This window comes from Scleropages formosus, chromosome 7 (genome assembly GCF_900964775.1).
Source record: "Scleropages formosus chromosome 7, fSclFor1.1, whole genome shotgun sequence".
Classification (NCBI taxonomy): domain Eukaryota; kingdom Metazoa; phylum Chordata; class Actinopteri; order Osteoglossiformes; family Osteoglossidae; genus Scleropages; species Scleropages formosus.
In genome coordinates, this window is record NC_041812.1 from 10,005,602 (window position 1) to 10,021,401 (window position 15,800).

General features: G+C 51.2%; 2 protein-coding genes across 2 annotated transcripts; one reads left to right on the forward strand and one right to left on the reverse strand.

The window, feature by feature from the left end:
* Positions 1–5,668: 5,668 nt before the first annotated feature.
* Positions 5,669–8,435, forward strand: LOC108937573 (frizzled-8-like). Its single transcript, XM_029253319.1, has one exon. It carries the CDS (start codon positions 6,445–6,447, stop codon positions 8,176–8,178), a length of 1,734 nt encoding a protein of 577 aa, XP_029109152.1. The 5' UTR covers positions 5,669–6,444; the 3' UTR covers positions 8,179–8,435.
* A 1,066-nt stretch (positions 8,436–9,501) lies between these two features.
* Positions 9,502–15,773, reverse strand: LOC108937574 (gap junction delta-4 protein-like). Its single transcript, XM_029253749.1, has 2 exons — positions 15,719–15,773; positions 9,502–11,347 (listed from the first exon to the last, which is right to left on the reverse strand). Exons 1-2 carry the CDS (start codon positions 15,771–15,773, stop codon positions 10,377–10,379), a joined length of 1,026 nt encoding a protein of 341 aa, XP_029109582.1. The 3' UTR covers positions 9,502–10,376.
* Between the last annotated feature and the right edge of the window lie 27 nt (positions 15,774–15,800).

Here is a 15,800-nt window from a genome sequence, read left to right on the forward strand (position 1 = left end):
GCCTGCTAAATGAATAAATACATATTTACATATATGACAGAGAAAATGTTTGCTGGGGCAAAGTGGACCCCAGACCAAAATGCCACGTGAAGGTCGTAGATCTACAGACTATTAGGAGGATGAAGTGACAGGTGCAGCTACCGTGTCCCTCCTTCGTCAAGACAAATCGAAAAGGTTTCCGGGTCACTAATGTACTTCCCTCCCAATACGCTGCGATGAAACGTCGCCGAGCTCCAGGCCTTTCCCACGGAACGCATAATAAACTTTTCCCGGTCTGCAGTTCTTGAAAATATTTATCTGCTCATCCCGGCATTTCTTAACATCCGTCGACCCGTCAGTCTCCCTTCCCTCCTTCTGCAAGAAGTCTCTCCGTCTTGGAACTCCAGCAATGCAAATCCGTGTCCATTAGCTTCCATTAGCGTCCCTCCGTCGGGCCCATTCCACTCCCCCACTTCTGAAAGCCCTTTGTCTCCCGGCGACCCTCCCGAGCGCAGGCCATCGCCAGCGGCCGTTCCCCCACGCGTGTCCTCCTAATCCAGTTGCAGGTGCGTGGGGACGACTGAGCTGCGGCTTGCGCTCTGTCGATCTCGAGTCCTCCGCAGCCCGTCCCCCCACCACGCGATCCGGCACCCGGGGACACGTTGCGCTTCAATCTACATTACACTCGTGTTTGACAGTAAAGAGCAGGTACCGAAAGCCGGTGTCTGACTTTTCCGTGGGCGCAGCAGGGTGGAGCTGGGGGGGTGGGGGCTAGGGTGTGTCACACCCCGCTTCTGATGCTGGAAAAAATGTTCAGCAAACACCGGATCAAACAATCCTTCGGGGCACGTGACACACAAGACTGGAAAAACTTAACGGTCAGTTGAGCAGCTGAGCAGAAGGCAAAAGTGGTGCTTTTCACAGTAGCTCTAAGACAGCAACAAAGGTGTGTGGACACTCAAGAAGAGACAGCTCTGCTGAACTCCCAAGGCATCCTGGGAAGAAGAGTCTGCTGAAGAACATGGACCAAGAAGGAAAGGTTCCTTATGAACAAAATACAGGTGGATGAACGAAGGTAAACTCACAGTTTTGTCAATACCCATGGACTCCCTTGGACTGCGATGCTGGAGGAGACCTTTAAGGACATCATGGACAGACAGGAGAACACATGGATGGATGTTGAGTGAAATCAAACCAACATCTCTGGAAGCATAAAGGATGAGACCGATTTTGTCACACTTTGGACACGTCATGAGAAGGTTGGATTCTCTTGAAAAGACAATGACAGTAGGACATGTTGTGGGAAAAAGAAGAGGATGAGCAGCGATCAGGTGGATGGACTCAGCCACAGTGACAATGGACACCGTCAAATACAGAGGATCCACTGAGTCAACCAAAGTCATCATGGGCAGGACTGTCACGACTTCCGATGGTTTCCGAAGATCCAAGCGCAACCAACCACAGCTAGACAGACTCAAGTCCACCCTTCTGAGGGACATTTCTCTACAGTTTGTCTCACTTTAGATGCATATAGTTGATGCTCTCACCTAAAGCTATACAGGACTCTGCATTCAGGAGTTGGACGTATTAGACTGTAATCGTGTTTCCAGCTAAATTCCGTTTTCACAAATACCCACGCAGCTGGATTAAGTGGAGTAATTCAAGAGCCTTTCCAGCACATTTAGAAGCACAGGCCTTCATCCCACATGTCTCTGGGGACTTGAACCAACAACCTTCCGGTGAAGAGTCCCGTTTCCTGCGCCAGCCGAACACACACGTCACGTCGAACACCAAGAATGGCGGGCGCGACACACACGCAGCTAACACGCGATACATTTTCGGCTGCCTTTGCGGTATTAACAAGAATGAAAACTACGTCTCCCTCTCCGCACTCCCGCATCAGGACTCCGTGTCCTTACGAAATGCTGCATCGACACATTTGTATGTTTTCAGAAGCGGGGTGATGTTTTATTTAATATCGCACAACGGCTGCATTTCTGAGCACTTCCCGTCCAAGTGCGGCGCGGTCGCTGTCACCGACGACTGACAGCCGATGACTGACGGCTGACGGCAGTTCTTCCGGCGGCTCTTTGGCCCTTCGCGGGCTCCTCTCCGCAACTCGACAAAAAGTTTGCTTTGAGTTCTTCGCAGCGCTAAATCGTTTCTTAAAGAGGCACGGCGCTGTTCGCACGTTACAATTCAGGAGCGGGCGCTACGGCCCAACCACCTCTACGAAACATGTGGCTGAAGGTAAAATCTGAAATCTCCCCAGGCCCCACGGTGGACCGACATCGAGCGTGTTAGCGCTCGTCCCACAGGGTGTTCGAGAGGCCCGAAGCCGCTGCAGCGCCACCTAGAGGCCTCGGTCACGGTATTTACTTGGCCGGAGCGTCGCTCCGCCAACACAAGCGGCAGAATCATAAACACGTCGTCCCGCCGAAACACCTCCGTCCTTCAGGTTCCGTTGACGCTGGAGAACATGGGGGAATTCAGGCGGTGAATATAACGCTCCATCGTCTCTATCCATCTCATCGTCTATTGAGTTTCGCGCGCCTACTCGTGCGAAGAATATCGGTGCATAAAGTGGAAAGAAACACACTAGGCTTCCTTAAGAATCGCACGTCTGCAGCCGTGTCTCCGTTTCTCCTAATGTGATGCACACATTGTATTTTCGCCGAGATGAACGTCGTTTTGGAGAAAAGCGTCTGATAAATGAATACGCGTAAACGCGAACGTAAATGTAACGCTCGACTCACCTTCACAAATGAATCACGGAACGGTAACGAGGCCGGGCCGCGTTTCCTTATTTTACCGCAGTAACAGAAACAGGCTGTGCCGATAGTTGCGTGGCCTCCTAAACCTGAAACGTCACACGCTTGAAGGACACGCCGTCATTGTTTCGATGTCCTCCATTTTTTTACGTGTACTTAGTTTATGCCATTTCCGTAAATATACAGTTAATGTTTACTCGGCGTTAGTAAATAATTACAAACCCGCTGCCTCCGCTAACTACAGCTGTGACATTTTACCGTGTGCTGGGTGTCGTCCCCAGACTGTGTCTGAGCAGTCAGGATCTCATACCCACCCCGGGATACCACTGCGGATACCCACAAGTCATAGCGCCGCTGAGGATCTGAAGCTTCCACGAAGCCCAAAGCCTCGTAGCCTGTGTCCCCACCAGCAGGAGAGATCAGTTGGGGGGGTGGAGGTGCAAGGGGTTTGTTTGTCAAGGTAATGAGGTGGAGGTGCGGTAATTCACTAGGTACGCGCTTTGTGACCCCGGGGCATGGAAAGGGGGCGGAGCCAGAGTCCCGGACACACCTGAAGCCGATTAGCACCTCGAGTCAATGCAAACACGAGTGGCTCCCCCGGGGCATCAGAGCTGCCGGTATGACGGGACGAATCGTTCAACACGGTACATCCAGGAGTGTAAGAGAGAGCACGAGTAGCTCTTGCTGGGCGGTTCTTCCCTCCACGCCAGTGCTCTTCAGGACAGTCCTTCGACATTCACTCACCAAAGCAACTCACAATCTAAATCTGCCTACAACTATTTACTCATTTGTACAGCTGGGTAATGTTACTGGAGCGATACAGGGTAAGTGTCTTGTTCACGGGTACTACAGTCGGAAGTGACATTCAAACCTGCGACCTTTGGGTCCAAAAGCAGCAGCTCTAACCGCTTCTCATCGATTATTAATAACTGCTTGTCCACTGCAGAGTTCTGGAGGTCCAGAGTCTACCCTGGAAGCACAGGGAGTGAGGAAGGTTACATCCTCGATGGGATGTCAGTCCATCACGGGGCAATACACACATGCTCATTGACACACGCCACAAGCAGACTAGCCATCAATTCACCTAAAACATATCTTTGGCCAGAAAAGCATCCCGTCATCTTATATACCTTCTTTAGAAACATTTGAATCCCAACAAGACTGGCCTCACCGAGGATTCGCTGGGCAAGTGGTAAACATCTTCGTTTTTCCGTGAAAGCCTTCGACAGCATGCTCTCATTCACAACGTTTGCCATCGGAAGTGAGCGATGGGTCAATGCGCATACAGGCGGGTCCTCGCTGCGGATAAGATTCCTCCAGTAATTAGGGGCGTCTCTGCGGCTGCGTCCCATATCAAAGGTAAACATCACATCTCTAACATGTGGCCTTACCTTATCTCAGGTAATAAACGAGGACTAATCACTGGGGCCTCGGTACGCATGCAGAACCTGTTCGAGGGACATAAGTGCTAAATGACACTCAGAGATCTCAGATGAAAAGATTTTCTCAGAAAATAATTTTTTTTCTGCTATAAGGATGCCAAGGGATTTAAGTGTCCATTGTCAGCACTCCATCTCACTGCTGGGAGTATTCATCTCCTTAGCAATATGGTACGTACCATAAATTAATGGCGAGAGATGTGCCCTTCGAAGGTTGTGCTCCATTAAACAGACCTGTCGTCTAGATAACAGCTGGTTTTATAACAGGAGATGCCGCCCTGAACAGTGGCTTTAATTTAGTCTAGCTGACTGTCTCCTAAGCTGTATTTTTAAGTTTAGATCTTAACGTTTTTCCAAGTGAAATATGTTGCTGTTTAAATGTATTCAAGTCGACCACGTACTACATAGCTCTTCCGGAATATTCTGTCCTCTACTCGTGTCCTTAGTGTTGAACGGGGCCTGTCCATTGTCACTCTGACTGAGCCCATCCATGTGGTTGCTGCCTATCCTCTTCTTCTCCCGCAGCTTCTTCCCCACCATCATCGCCACCTTTCCGAGAGAATCCAATCATCTGAGCAGCTAACACACAATAAGTTTTCGGCTGTCTTTGTGATATTAATAAGAATATTAAGTGACGCGATGTGTTACGTGATGTGATATTAATAAAATTTGATTTGATGTGTCCAAAGTGCGACGGCCCCAGTCTCATCATCTGCGCATCCAGTGAGAGTGCTGGGTTGATTTGATCTGAGAGGATGTGACATTTTGTGGCAAAAATAACATTTCAGACAGATGCGGCAGATCCATCTCTGTCCTTTCATACCTGCTGCACGGAAGCCACTTGTAACCTGAGTCCAACCATCTAGGGCACGTCAACCCTGTTGGACAGCTGGCCGTGGGACCATGGACGTATCAGTGCGTTAATCAATACGGCCGGAGCAGAGAGAGACAATCGGCATCGCGGACGCCATTCTGTGTGCCCATGACCCTGTGACCACACACCTGTTCGCTTTTCCATTTCAGACTGGGGGATCCAAGGGTGTCCCATTCAGTGATGCCTTCAAGTTCTCGGCTGGATCGCAGTAAAAAGAAGTAAATGCAGTGTAGCAGCAAAAAGGTTTAACATACATAAACCTGTTTTCTGCAAATGGCTCAGACACCAAATAACTGCAAAATATACACAGGAACCTGTGCTTATTAAAGCTTGCATTTTAGAGGAATTAATCACAAAATGATAACAAAAAAACTGTGAAACCCGCATAAGGATACAACCTGAGACGGTAGACATCATCTCATTATGGACCACTTATTTTCCACTCCTTGCACCCCTAATTCGCTCATATCTTTGGATGATAATAAATGATATGGATGTTTTTATTGTTTTATTTTGTAAGGAGTTTTTTTTTTTCAGGATTCAACCCATTCTCAGCAGAACAGGACCCCGAGGAGCTCACACTGCAATGGAGTACCAGGCGGGTCTGGTAAAATATAATAATATAGCGAATGTTACATTACTTTTGTAAACTCATTTTTGGGCCACTGATTAATTTGACTGAATAATAACCTTTTCAAACAAAAGGCGTTAAAGTGATTTGCTTTTGCATTCACTGCTTCTAATCTTGTCTGCATTTACTATATTCACGAGTTTATCCTTTTTCAAGGCGATAACGTTGAAAGAGTTTAAATAACAATTGATTACATTAATTAACGAGCACGAAATCACTCCCAGAGAGAGGCGAAGAATGACACCTTCAACGGGACTCCGCCTCTGCGGCTCTGTGATTGGTCAGGAGTTCAAGGGGGGCGGGGAACCACGCCTCTGCCCGCTTGTGGCTGGTGAGAAGAGGAATGGGCGTGGCTTCGTCTCTCGTATACATATAAATGTTGAAGGTGCGCCGCTTCGTCTCGCCAGTATTTTTGGTGGGAAGCAGGGCGTGGTGATTAGGCAGATGTGCACCAGTCGGATTTTCTGCAATCATAACATCTTTCATATAACTTTAATTGTTTTACATCGAACAGAAAGGACGTGTTTGGACTCCTCTTCACAGCCGTCGAGAGACTGGTGTCAGATCCACAGCAGGGCCAGGAGATGCGTCTGCACGTGGGCCTTTAACTAACTGGAGTTGGACTGGACCAGACGTGCGACCGCACTCGGGTCCACACTTTGCTTCGGACTCCAAGCCTCCGCGCTCCAGGCCCTTGCTTTCCACGGCTTCCACAGCTTCCATCCGCGGAACGCCCCCTCGCGGCCGGCAATGGCATGTCACCTGCTCGAGTCGTGCCACCTGCTCCTCGCGCTCTGCCTGCTGCCCAGGTGTTGCGGCGCCGGCGCTGCCGCGGAGCGCACGTGCCAGGAGATCACGGTGCCGCTCTGCAAAGGGATCGGCTACAACTACACGCACTTGCCGAACCGCTTCAACCACGACACGCAGGACGAGGCGGGTCTCGAGGTGCACCAGTTCTGGCCGCTCGTGGAGATCCAGTGCTCGCCGGACCTGCGCTTCTTCCTCTGCAGCCTCTATACGCCCATCTGCCTCGAGGACTACAAGAAGCCGCTGCCGCCGTGCCGCAGCGTGTGCGAGCGCGCGCGCTCCGGCTGCGCACCCCTCATGCGCCAGTACGGCTTCCCGTGGCCGGACAGGATGCGCTGCGAGCTTCTGCCGGTGCAGGGCGCCGCGGACACGCTGTGCATGGACTACAACCGGAGCGAGCCCACGAGCGCTCCCCCCGTGCTGCGGGGGCCCACGGATCGCCCTGGCGGGAACCGCGTGGTGCCGGCGTCGGCCTGTGACCCCGGGTGCCGCTGCCGCGCGCCCCTGGTGCGCGTCACGGACGAGCGCCACCCGCTGTTCAACCGCGTGCGCACAGGCCGCGTGGCCAACTGCGCCATGCCATGCCGGAGCCCGTACCTGACGGAGGAGGAGCGCCGCTTCGCCGCTTTCTGGGTGGGTCTGTGGGCGCTGCTCTGCTTCCTGTCCACGCTGCTCACCGTGGCCACCTTCCTGCTGGACACGCGCCGCTTCCCGTACCCGGAGCGCCCCATCGTCTTCCTCTCCGCCTGCTGCCTCTTCGTGTCCGTGGGCTACCTGGTGCGCGTGGCGGCCGGCCACGAGCGGGTGGCGTGCGGCGGCGGCGGCGGCGGCGGGGACGCGCCAGAGCACGTGCTGTACGAGACGACGGGCCCCGCGCTCTGCACCGTCGTCTTCCTGCTCGTCTACTTCTTCGGCATGGCGAGCGCCGCCTGGTGGGTGGTCCTGTCCCTCTCGTGGTTCCTGTCCGCGGGCATGAAGTGGGGCAGCGAAGCCATCGCGCGCTACTCGCAGTACTTCCACGTGGCTGCGTGGCTCGTGCCCAGCGCCAAGTGCGTGGCCGTGCTCGCGCTCAGCTGCGTGGACGGGGATCCCGTGGCCGGCATCTGCTATGTGGGCAACCAGAACGTGAACGCGCTGCGGGGCTTCGTGCTCGCGCCCTTGGTCATCTACCTGTGCCTGGGCAGCGCGTTCCTGCTCTCTGGCTTCGTGTCACTCTTCCGCATCCGCAACGTGATCAAGGAAGGGGGCGCGCAGACGCGCAAACTCGACCGGCTCATGGTCCGAATCGGCCTCTTTGCGGCGCTCTACACGCTGCCCGCCGCCGTCATCGTGGCCTGTTACCTGTACGAGCAGCACAACCGCGCCGCGTGGGAGGCGAGTCTCAGCTGCGCGTGCCCGTCGGAGCGCAAGGATGAGGGGGACGCGCGGGAGCCGCGCTACGCCGTCTTCATGCTCAAGTATTTCACGTGCCACCTGGTGGGCATCACGTCCGGCGCGTGGGCCTGGTCCGGCAAGACGCTCGAGTCCTGGCGCGCGCTGTGCACGCGCTGCTGCTGGCGCAGCAAGGGCACGAGCGCCGGCTCTGCGTACAGCGACGTCAGCGCCGGGCTCACGTGGCGCTCGGGCACCACCAGCTCGGTCTCGTGCCCCAAAGTGACACCGCTGTCTCGTGTCTGACATGCGACCGTGTGTGAGATGTACGATATAAACTGTGTGTTATATGATGTACTGTGTGTGTGTGTGTGTGTGTGTGTGTGTGTGTGTGTGTGTGTGTGTGTGTGTGTGTGTGTCCGGCGTCAGACGGGTTTCATTCATTGTAATAATAAACTATTTAAACATGTCCTGTACAGACTTGTAAAAGTATAAAACTTGACTGTAAATTTTGATAAAGCCGTGATATAAAAATATATATTTTATTTTCACAAATAAACTGGTGCTGAAATTTCACTTTACGCCGTTAAATTATTTCTTTTTTTTTTTTTTTTTTTTGTTGTTACTAAATTATTGGTATGTTCAGATGCTGTCTAGGAATAACTATTTTCTTCGTGACGAGGTCTAGCGTGACACTAGGGGGCGCTAACAGGTGGGGGTATGAATGACCTGTGTACCTGTTCACCTTGACAGTGTGCCTCTTCTGGAGGAGTCTTGTCTGGGTCACTCCAGGGATTTGGAATGAGTGAGTGAGTGAGTGAGTGAATGAATGAATGAATGTGTGAATGGACCGCAGGATGTTGCTCTGCATTGCCCAATATCCAGCATCAAGTCATTAGAGTTTTAGATGTTTGCATTCTAAACCAATTGGTTAGTTTGTTCTCTTACATGAACCCAATAACCTGATCGTATGTCAGGGAGTCGACACTCTTGACGTGTCTGCGTGCTGTATGCTGCTCTTGTCTTTGAACCGGGGTACGTAGGTTTGGAGCAATACAATAAACGTGGTGAACCATGTTTACATGTGTATGTACTGCAGTGTAAAGAGTGGCTCGGAGTGTGGCGCTGGTGTCCTTCAGCTCTTCGGTTGTGGGTTTGAATCTGGTTACTGGTGATGGACATCGTGGTTTCAGCAGTGTGTCCTTTTGTACTTTTAGAAAAGTCACTTTGTGAAAGCGACGGAGTGCAGCTCCTCCGAGGGTTAGAGCAGATAAGAAATCTGCCGCCAAAATGTCCTCTATGAAAAACTCTATAATAAAACCCTTTACTAAAACCCTGTGCCAAACTAAGTGTGATGTTGCACATGTACAGGATTGGTGCTGAGCGAATGAAAGACGACAGGGACAGGATGAGGAACCTCGGTACCAGAAGAACCGCAGCTGCTGTGATGAATATCACATTAAAGAATTTTAAAAACAAACAGCTTTAAAGTGAACGTGTTACTAAATAGCACATTTATTTGGTACTTTTCTCCAACGCAACTTACCATGTTTGGACATGAAGATACCTACACGATTTACCCATTTATATAGCCGCGTGATTTGCACTGTATCGATTCAGGGCAACGTCCTTCATCAAGGGTGCTAGAGCAGGAGGTGGGATCTGAACCCAGCACCTTTGATTTCAAGCTGAGGGCTCTAACCTCTGTTGCCCCTACTGCTCCCTGCACTCCAGTGATGGAGCTAAAGACTTGTGCTCAGTGATAAGCATATCATCGGTCTTGTTCCTGCACTAACCCGAGCGGTCGACCCCGCCCGCTAGGATCCCTCACCCGGACCGTTCAAAGGGATCCGAGCAGAGCGGGTTACCGCGGGTCAGGTCCCGGCAGCCTTGTGAATACCACGACGGCTGGGTCTCAGCTGTTGTTCCGGTGAAGGTCGCCGCCTTTGGCTAAATAACTTATTTTGGGAAACAAAGGATCCTGGGACAGTGGGGAATGCTCATGAAACCTGATATTGGACTGTTGAGCAACAGACACGAAGAGCACCCTATGTATGGGGCGGAGTCTGCAGCAGGAGAGGTCATTGTGATATCCCATTTTTCGGCACATCAGGTTCATCCAAAGTGATTAATATCACAATAGTTTACACAAGTAAAACAATGACCAGCACTACTCAGGGCAGCTCCCTCCTCAACGGTACAACAGCAGGAGACCCCTAACTGGGACTTCATCCTGGATCCTCATTCAGTTTCTGCTGCAACCGGAGGTGAGAAAATCATCAGTTAATATACTAACACAACAAACGCACTTACCACGCTAGTACCTTAATCATCCCAGCTAAAAATTTTTAAAAATCCAATCTCAAACAAGTGACTTCAGGGACTCAAACCCCTGCAGACCAATATGTTCGGTGGGGATCGGGATCTGCTGGGATTTCAGCATCTGCCACCAACAAAAGGGAACGGCTTCCTCGGCGGCGTCCCCACTTTTCCCCCCGTGTCCTTCACACCCAGGCCCGTCCCTCCAGCGTCTCGCTTCTGTCCGACTGCTGTGCCGCAGCTGCCTCCTCTAGGGGGCACAGATCTGTATTCCTGGCGGTGAAGAGCTTGGAGCCATCGGTTCTTCCCGCCGGACCCCACACCGGCTTTGGGGAGGGGGTCGGTCTCAGGTGAGAGGGCCTGTCGAAAGGCGGGAGCTGTGGTGCTCTCAAGTGGTTGCCGTGGCAAAGCGCTACCTGGCTGCCGTCGCGTTCCGGCACCTCGTCCTGGGCGCCGCCGGCATCCGGCCCACCGGACTCGGGGCCGGGGAACGTCCGGGTAGCGGGCGAGGGTTCGGGTTCATCCAAGCACGCAGACGCATCCTCATCAGAATCCGACTCGCCGACTCCCTTCCCGGGCTCGGCCCTCGCCCTCACCGAACGCTTGACCGCACACATCAGGTCAGCGACATCGAGCGTGAGGCAGAGGGCGCTAACGGCCAGCATGAAGCCGAGCATCGCGGTCTTCTCCGTGGGTTTGGAGGTGTAGCACTGCACCGTGGAGGTGCAGGGGGCCTCCTGGCACAGGAAGCTCTGTGGAACGTAGAACCCAAAGAGGAAGTAGTGGCTCACGGCGAAGCCCACTTCCAGAAGGATCTGCACTGACAGCTGCAGGACATAAACGCAGGCGGACCTCCACGGCTGCGCACCGCCGTCTCCCGGCACCCCGACGTTGTTTTTGCCGGTCGCCAGGCCGGAGAGCGTCCCGTGGACGACATAGAGCGCGAACGCGGCGTACGGGACGCACAGCGAGACGGTCTGCAGCAGCCAGAAGCGCAGCAGCGAGACGGGCGAGAAGACGTCGTGGCACACGTTGGAGCAGCCCGGCTGGATGGTGTTGCACACAAACTGCTCCCGCTCGTCCTGGTACAGGGGGTAGCCGGCGAAGAGCACGAGCAGGACTCTCAGAGAGACCATGAGGACGAGCCACAGCTTCCCTGCGGGGACAGTGGGGACACACAGAGGCCACCGTCAACTGGACTCGTCCTTAAGGTGTAGAGCAGACAAGAAATCACCGTACTGTACAGTTTACCACACCCAGCGTATATATTTTAGGATGAGCCGGTGGCGCAGTGGTTATAGCAGCTGCTTCGCAAACAAAAGGACCAAGGTTTGAATCCCACCTCCTGCTGTAGTGCAAAAGGTACTTACCCTGAATCGACACAGTAAAAAAATCACCCAGCTGTATAAACAGTAGATCAGTGTAAGCATTAGAGTACCAACCTGACACTGCAAGTCACCTTGGAGGAAAGTGACAGATAAATACATAACATACTACGGTAAAGTGTTCTAGATGAGCCACTTCGCCGTCTGCGCACAGGTCGCTCGGACATTACCACATTTGGAGGAGAGGATGTTTGGAGATGAAGCCCCGCAGCCGTGCCGTCAGTACCCACCGGCGATGGAGACGTTGCGGTTGAGCTCAAGCAGGACCAGGTCGACGGCGCTCCACCTTCCCATGCTGAAGACCTGACGACGAGGGCAGAGTCGGCACCGGGTGCGGAGACACCACGCTGGCAGGGAACGCCGTGCTTATCGCGGCTCCAGGCTCCCCGTGTGACCCCCCACCCCACTCCACCCGTCACCCACCTCCAGGGACAACTGCTGTCAGACCGCAAACGTGGGGTGGCGCAAGCCCCGCTCCGGGTTATTCTTACCTACCAGGGCCGCAGGCATTATCCCAGCGTTCCTAGGATGTTTGGAGGCTGGCTTTCCAGTCATTGCTGCCACAGGCCACACCCCCAGGGCTGCCTGGACACGCCTCCGTGAGGCTCCGCCCACAGCCATCACCTGCTCGTTCAACTACAGACAATACAATTAACCTCAGGCACTAGTGGAACATGGATTGTGGAAAATTTATAGAATTTTTCATCTTTTTATTGTGTATTCTACTTATTTGTACCAATTCAATGTTCATTCCAGCGAGAATTCGGTGGGCTTTCTTCTCATACGTCATAAACCAGATTACAGTCACAAATAATTCACAGTGGCGTTTGGAAAAGTCAACAAAAAACCTGTGCAGTTACATCATATGGAACCGATAAATACCGATGTAAACACCGTATACAAAATGAACAAAAAGCTACGCAATATGACACAGTAACGAAAAAGGATAAGCAGAGATTGACCAATAGGAAACAAATACTGCCGAAAGGTGCTCAGAGGTAGAGTCCACAGCACCATGCGTTCCAGTAACACCACTGTAGGAGAGCAACACGTGTAAAACTTACACCGGGTCAAATTCGCGGTACACGAGTTCCACTCGCTTCCTGCACGTCTTCCCGTTGCCACGGTAACCTGTCCAGACCCACGTGCTCACACTCGCATCCGCTCGCTCAGGCCCCGACTTCGCCCTTCCCATAACGCTCCAGGCAGTCGGGTCCCTGGGTGTGTTGGGTTCCACTCCAACCTCGGCCTTTAACCACGCGAGTGAAGTTAGATGGATATTAAGGGAGTTTCCTTCGTGCCCCGGGTACGAACAGTCACTGTCCTCATAAAACCGTCCCTTGCTCGAGTCTCCACTCCACAAAGATGATGAATTAACTGTAATCTGATGGACTAAATGCGATGAACTGAGCCTAACTGTGATTCCGCTGCTCTGCGACGTCGCTCCCGAGTCTTTCCCCAGACATCCGCAGGACTAAAGCGTAAACGCACTGACGCCGTACCGGTATCAGTTATGCTCCGGCTGCAGCCAGAAACGCTGACCCGCTGGGACAGGTGCGTTTATGCCGTAAAAACGTGGCATAAGAGCACGTGAAATCGGGGAAAAATGGAACGAAACGTGAATGAGGAAGACGCGGGTCCGCTGAAGAGTTTGCCAGCAATCCAAGACTCCGACGCTGTTTACACTGTTTTTAAACACAGTGAGTCTGCAATATTTTACTGTGGTCTTTATAGCTCTCTACACACAAAACCGGACTAACAAAATGTAGCAGAAATAAGGGTTTATCCAAGCCATTCATAAACTTATAAATAAATATGAATAACATGTTAAATACTTTAAAAATATAAAACATACTTTGAAAATACATATTTACTTAAATATGTATTTAAAAGAATTCCGACACAAAATGGACAAAATATACCGTACAGAATTAACAACCCAATATGATTTTATGTCTGCAGTTACAAAACAAGAACTTAAATCCTCTCCCAAGTTACACGTATTTAAATAATTGAACTGTTATTACACCCAGGTATTTAAAAATTATATAAAAAGTGATGAACAAACTGCTTCGATATTTTATTCTCTCTCAGCATAATGAAAAGCTTCCCGAGAGTCAGAAAAATGTTTTTGCACATTTTCTATGACTTTTTCCAAACCACACCCCCAAATATGTGGTATGATTTAAAATTATAGAATGTCGCCTGCAAGATGCGTTTAAATTCAGCACCGAAGTGTGTTCAGTTTAGGTGATTGGCTTGAAAACATACGTCCCCTAGAGTGGACAAAAATGATGACTGCGTCTCAGGAAAATATATTAATCATAATTTAATAGCCAAATAATGGTATTTTAATGCTTTTCATGATCAGGATATGCTGTTATGCACTTAATAAAATACAAATAATACATTTAAAATAAATAAAAAAACATTTTCAGCACAGACCGACTGTGCCTCTCTCCAGGCTGTGGATTTTCTCTTAAAATTGGCTCAGAACTAAGGACAGAATATGGGTTCCATAACCCCTTGAAGTCCAATTCCCATCAAATTTCACCTTATTTATTAATCTTCAGGCATCAAATAACAAATCTGTCAAATTTCTGAAGACAATTATACATAAACCACAGTTCAGGCATGTTAGTAACAGAACAAGCAGCATGCAAAGTGGTTGTAGACACGTTCCAGATGTGCTCTTTCGCTCAGATTCACACTGCATCCTGGCGCCACCCCGCACACACCCCACACTGGCTGCCATCCCTTAACACCCAGAGCGGTTCATTACCCATGATTCCGTTCAGCAAGGACCTTTACGAGCCGTACAAACATACGCAGTCCAAGCCATGCGAGCTCAGTTTACACATCGATTGTTAGGTGACATCACCGCATACTTGCTTAATTACTATGAATGTGCTGAAAAGTGCCCTTTAGGTAGTCTGGCGATGTTCTCAGATGGTTAGGTAGGTGTGATGCAGTGGGGTCACGCAGGACACGAACCAGTCAGAATTTTTCCCTACAGTTCGTTATGTTAACTATTATATCAATGACAACTTTCTCTCATGCTCTTGTTGTTCCCCTCACACCCCGTTGTCAGGGAACAAACTATGGGCATTAAGCCTATACCTAGTTTGGTTGTTTCAGCTGATGACTTACATTTATATGACACTTTCCTGCAAAAGAGGAGGTGTGGTGGGGCAGCCGGTTTGGCCGGGTCCTGTTCTCTGGTGGGTCTGGGGTTCGAGTCCCGCTTGGGGTGCCTTGTGACGGACTGGCATCCCATCCTGGGTGTCCCCCCTCCCCCTCTGGCCTTATGCCCTGTGTTGCCGGGTTAGGCTCCGGTTCGCCGTGACCCTGCTTGGGAGAAGCAGCTTCAGGCCATGAGTGTGTGTGTGTTTTCTCCAAAGCAATTTACAATGTTAAGGTACTTACAATTATCTACCCATTTATACAGCAGGGTATTTTTTTTTACTGCAGGAGTTTAAAGTAAACTCCCTACTCAAGGGAACTACAGTCAGAGGTGGAAATCAAACTCGCGATTTTTCGGTCTAAAGGCAGCAGCTCTTACCACTACACTACCAGCTGTCCTGTTGATTTACACATCTGGTTGATTTACTGATACACACTCCTATCCGAACCACATTCTCAGCACCACAGTGTGCTCAAGGTCTCCAAATCATGCACTAAGTCCTTATCAGCCCCGCAATCAGGGCTGATCCTAGACCGAGACCGCAGGCAAAGTACCTGTAGCCAAGCATCCGTACAGTAGCAGCGTGTATCAGGCAAGCCACATGGGGGCGCTCTTACAGGAGTGGAGGGTTAGGATTAACCCATTTCTAGGTGGCACAGTGCAGAGAGTGACACGATGCATACCATCTCCTTCTCCATCCTCTTCCCATCACCACACACACACACACACACACACACACACACACACACACACACACACACACACACACACACACCTCAAAGCAGAAGCAGGAGTTGTGGTCCACAAGGCAAATCTCTCTCTGCAGGACACCCACACACACATACACACACGCTGGATAGAAGGGTCGAGCGCACTAATTTTAATGAGGACACCTCCCTCAAATGTTCTCCTGCACCGTTTGGGCTTCCTAGGGGAAGTGACGCGTGACGATCATTACCACGGCAACAGGAAAAGCATCCGCTGTCCAGAAATCCTCCGCTATTCGGCAGCATGTGACCTGCAGGCGCTGTCTCATTGTA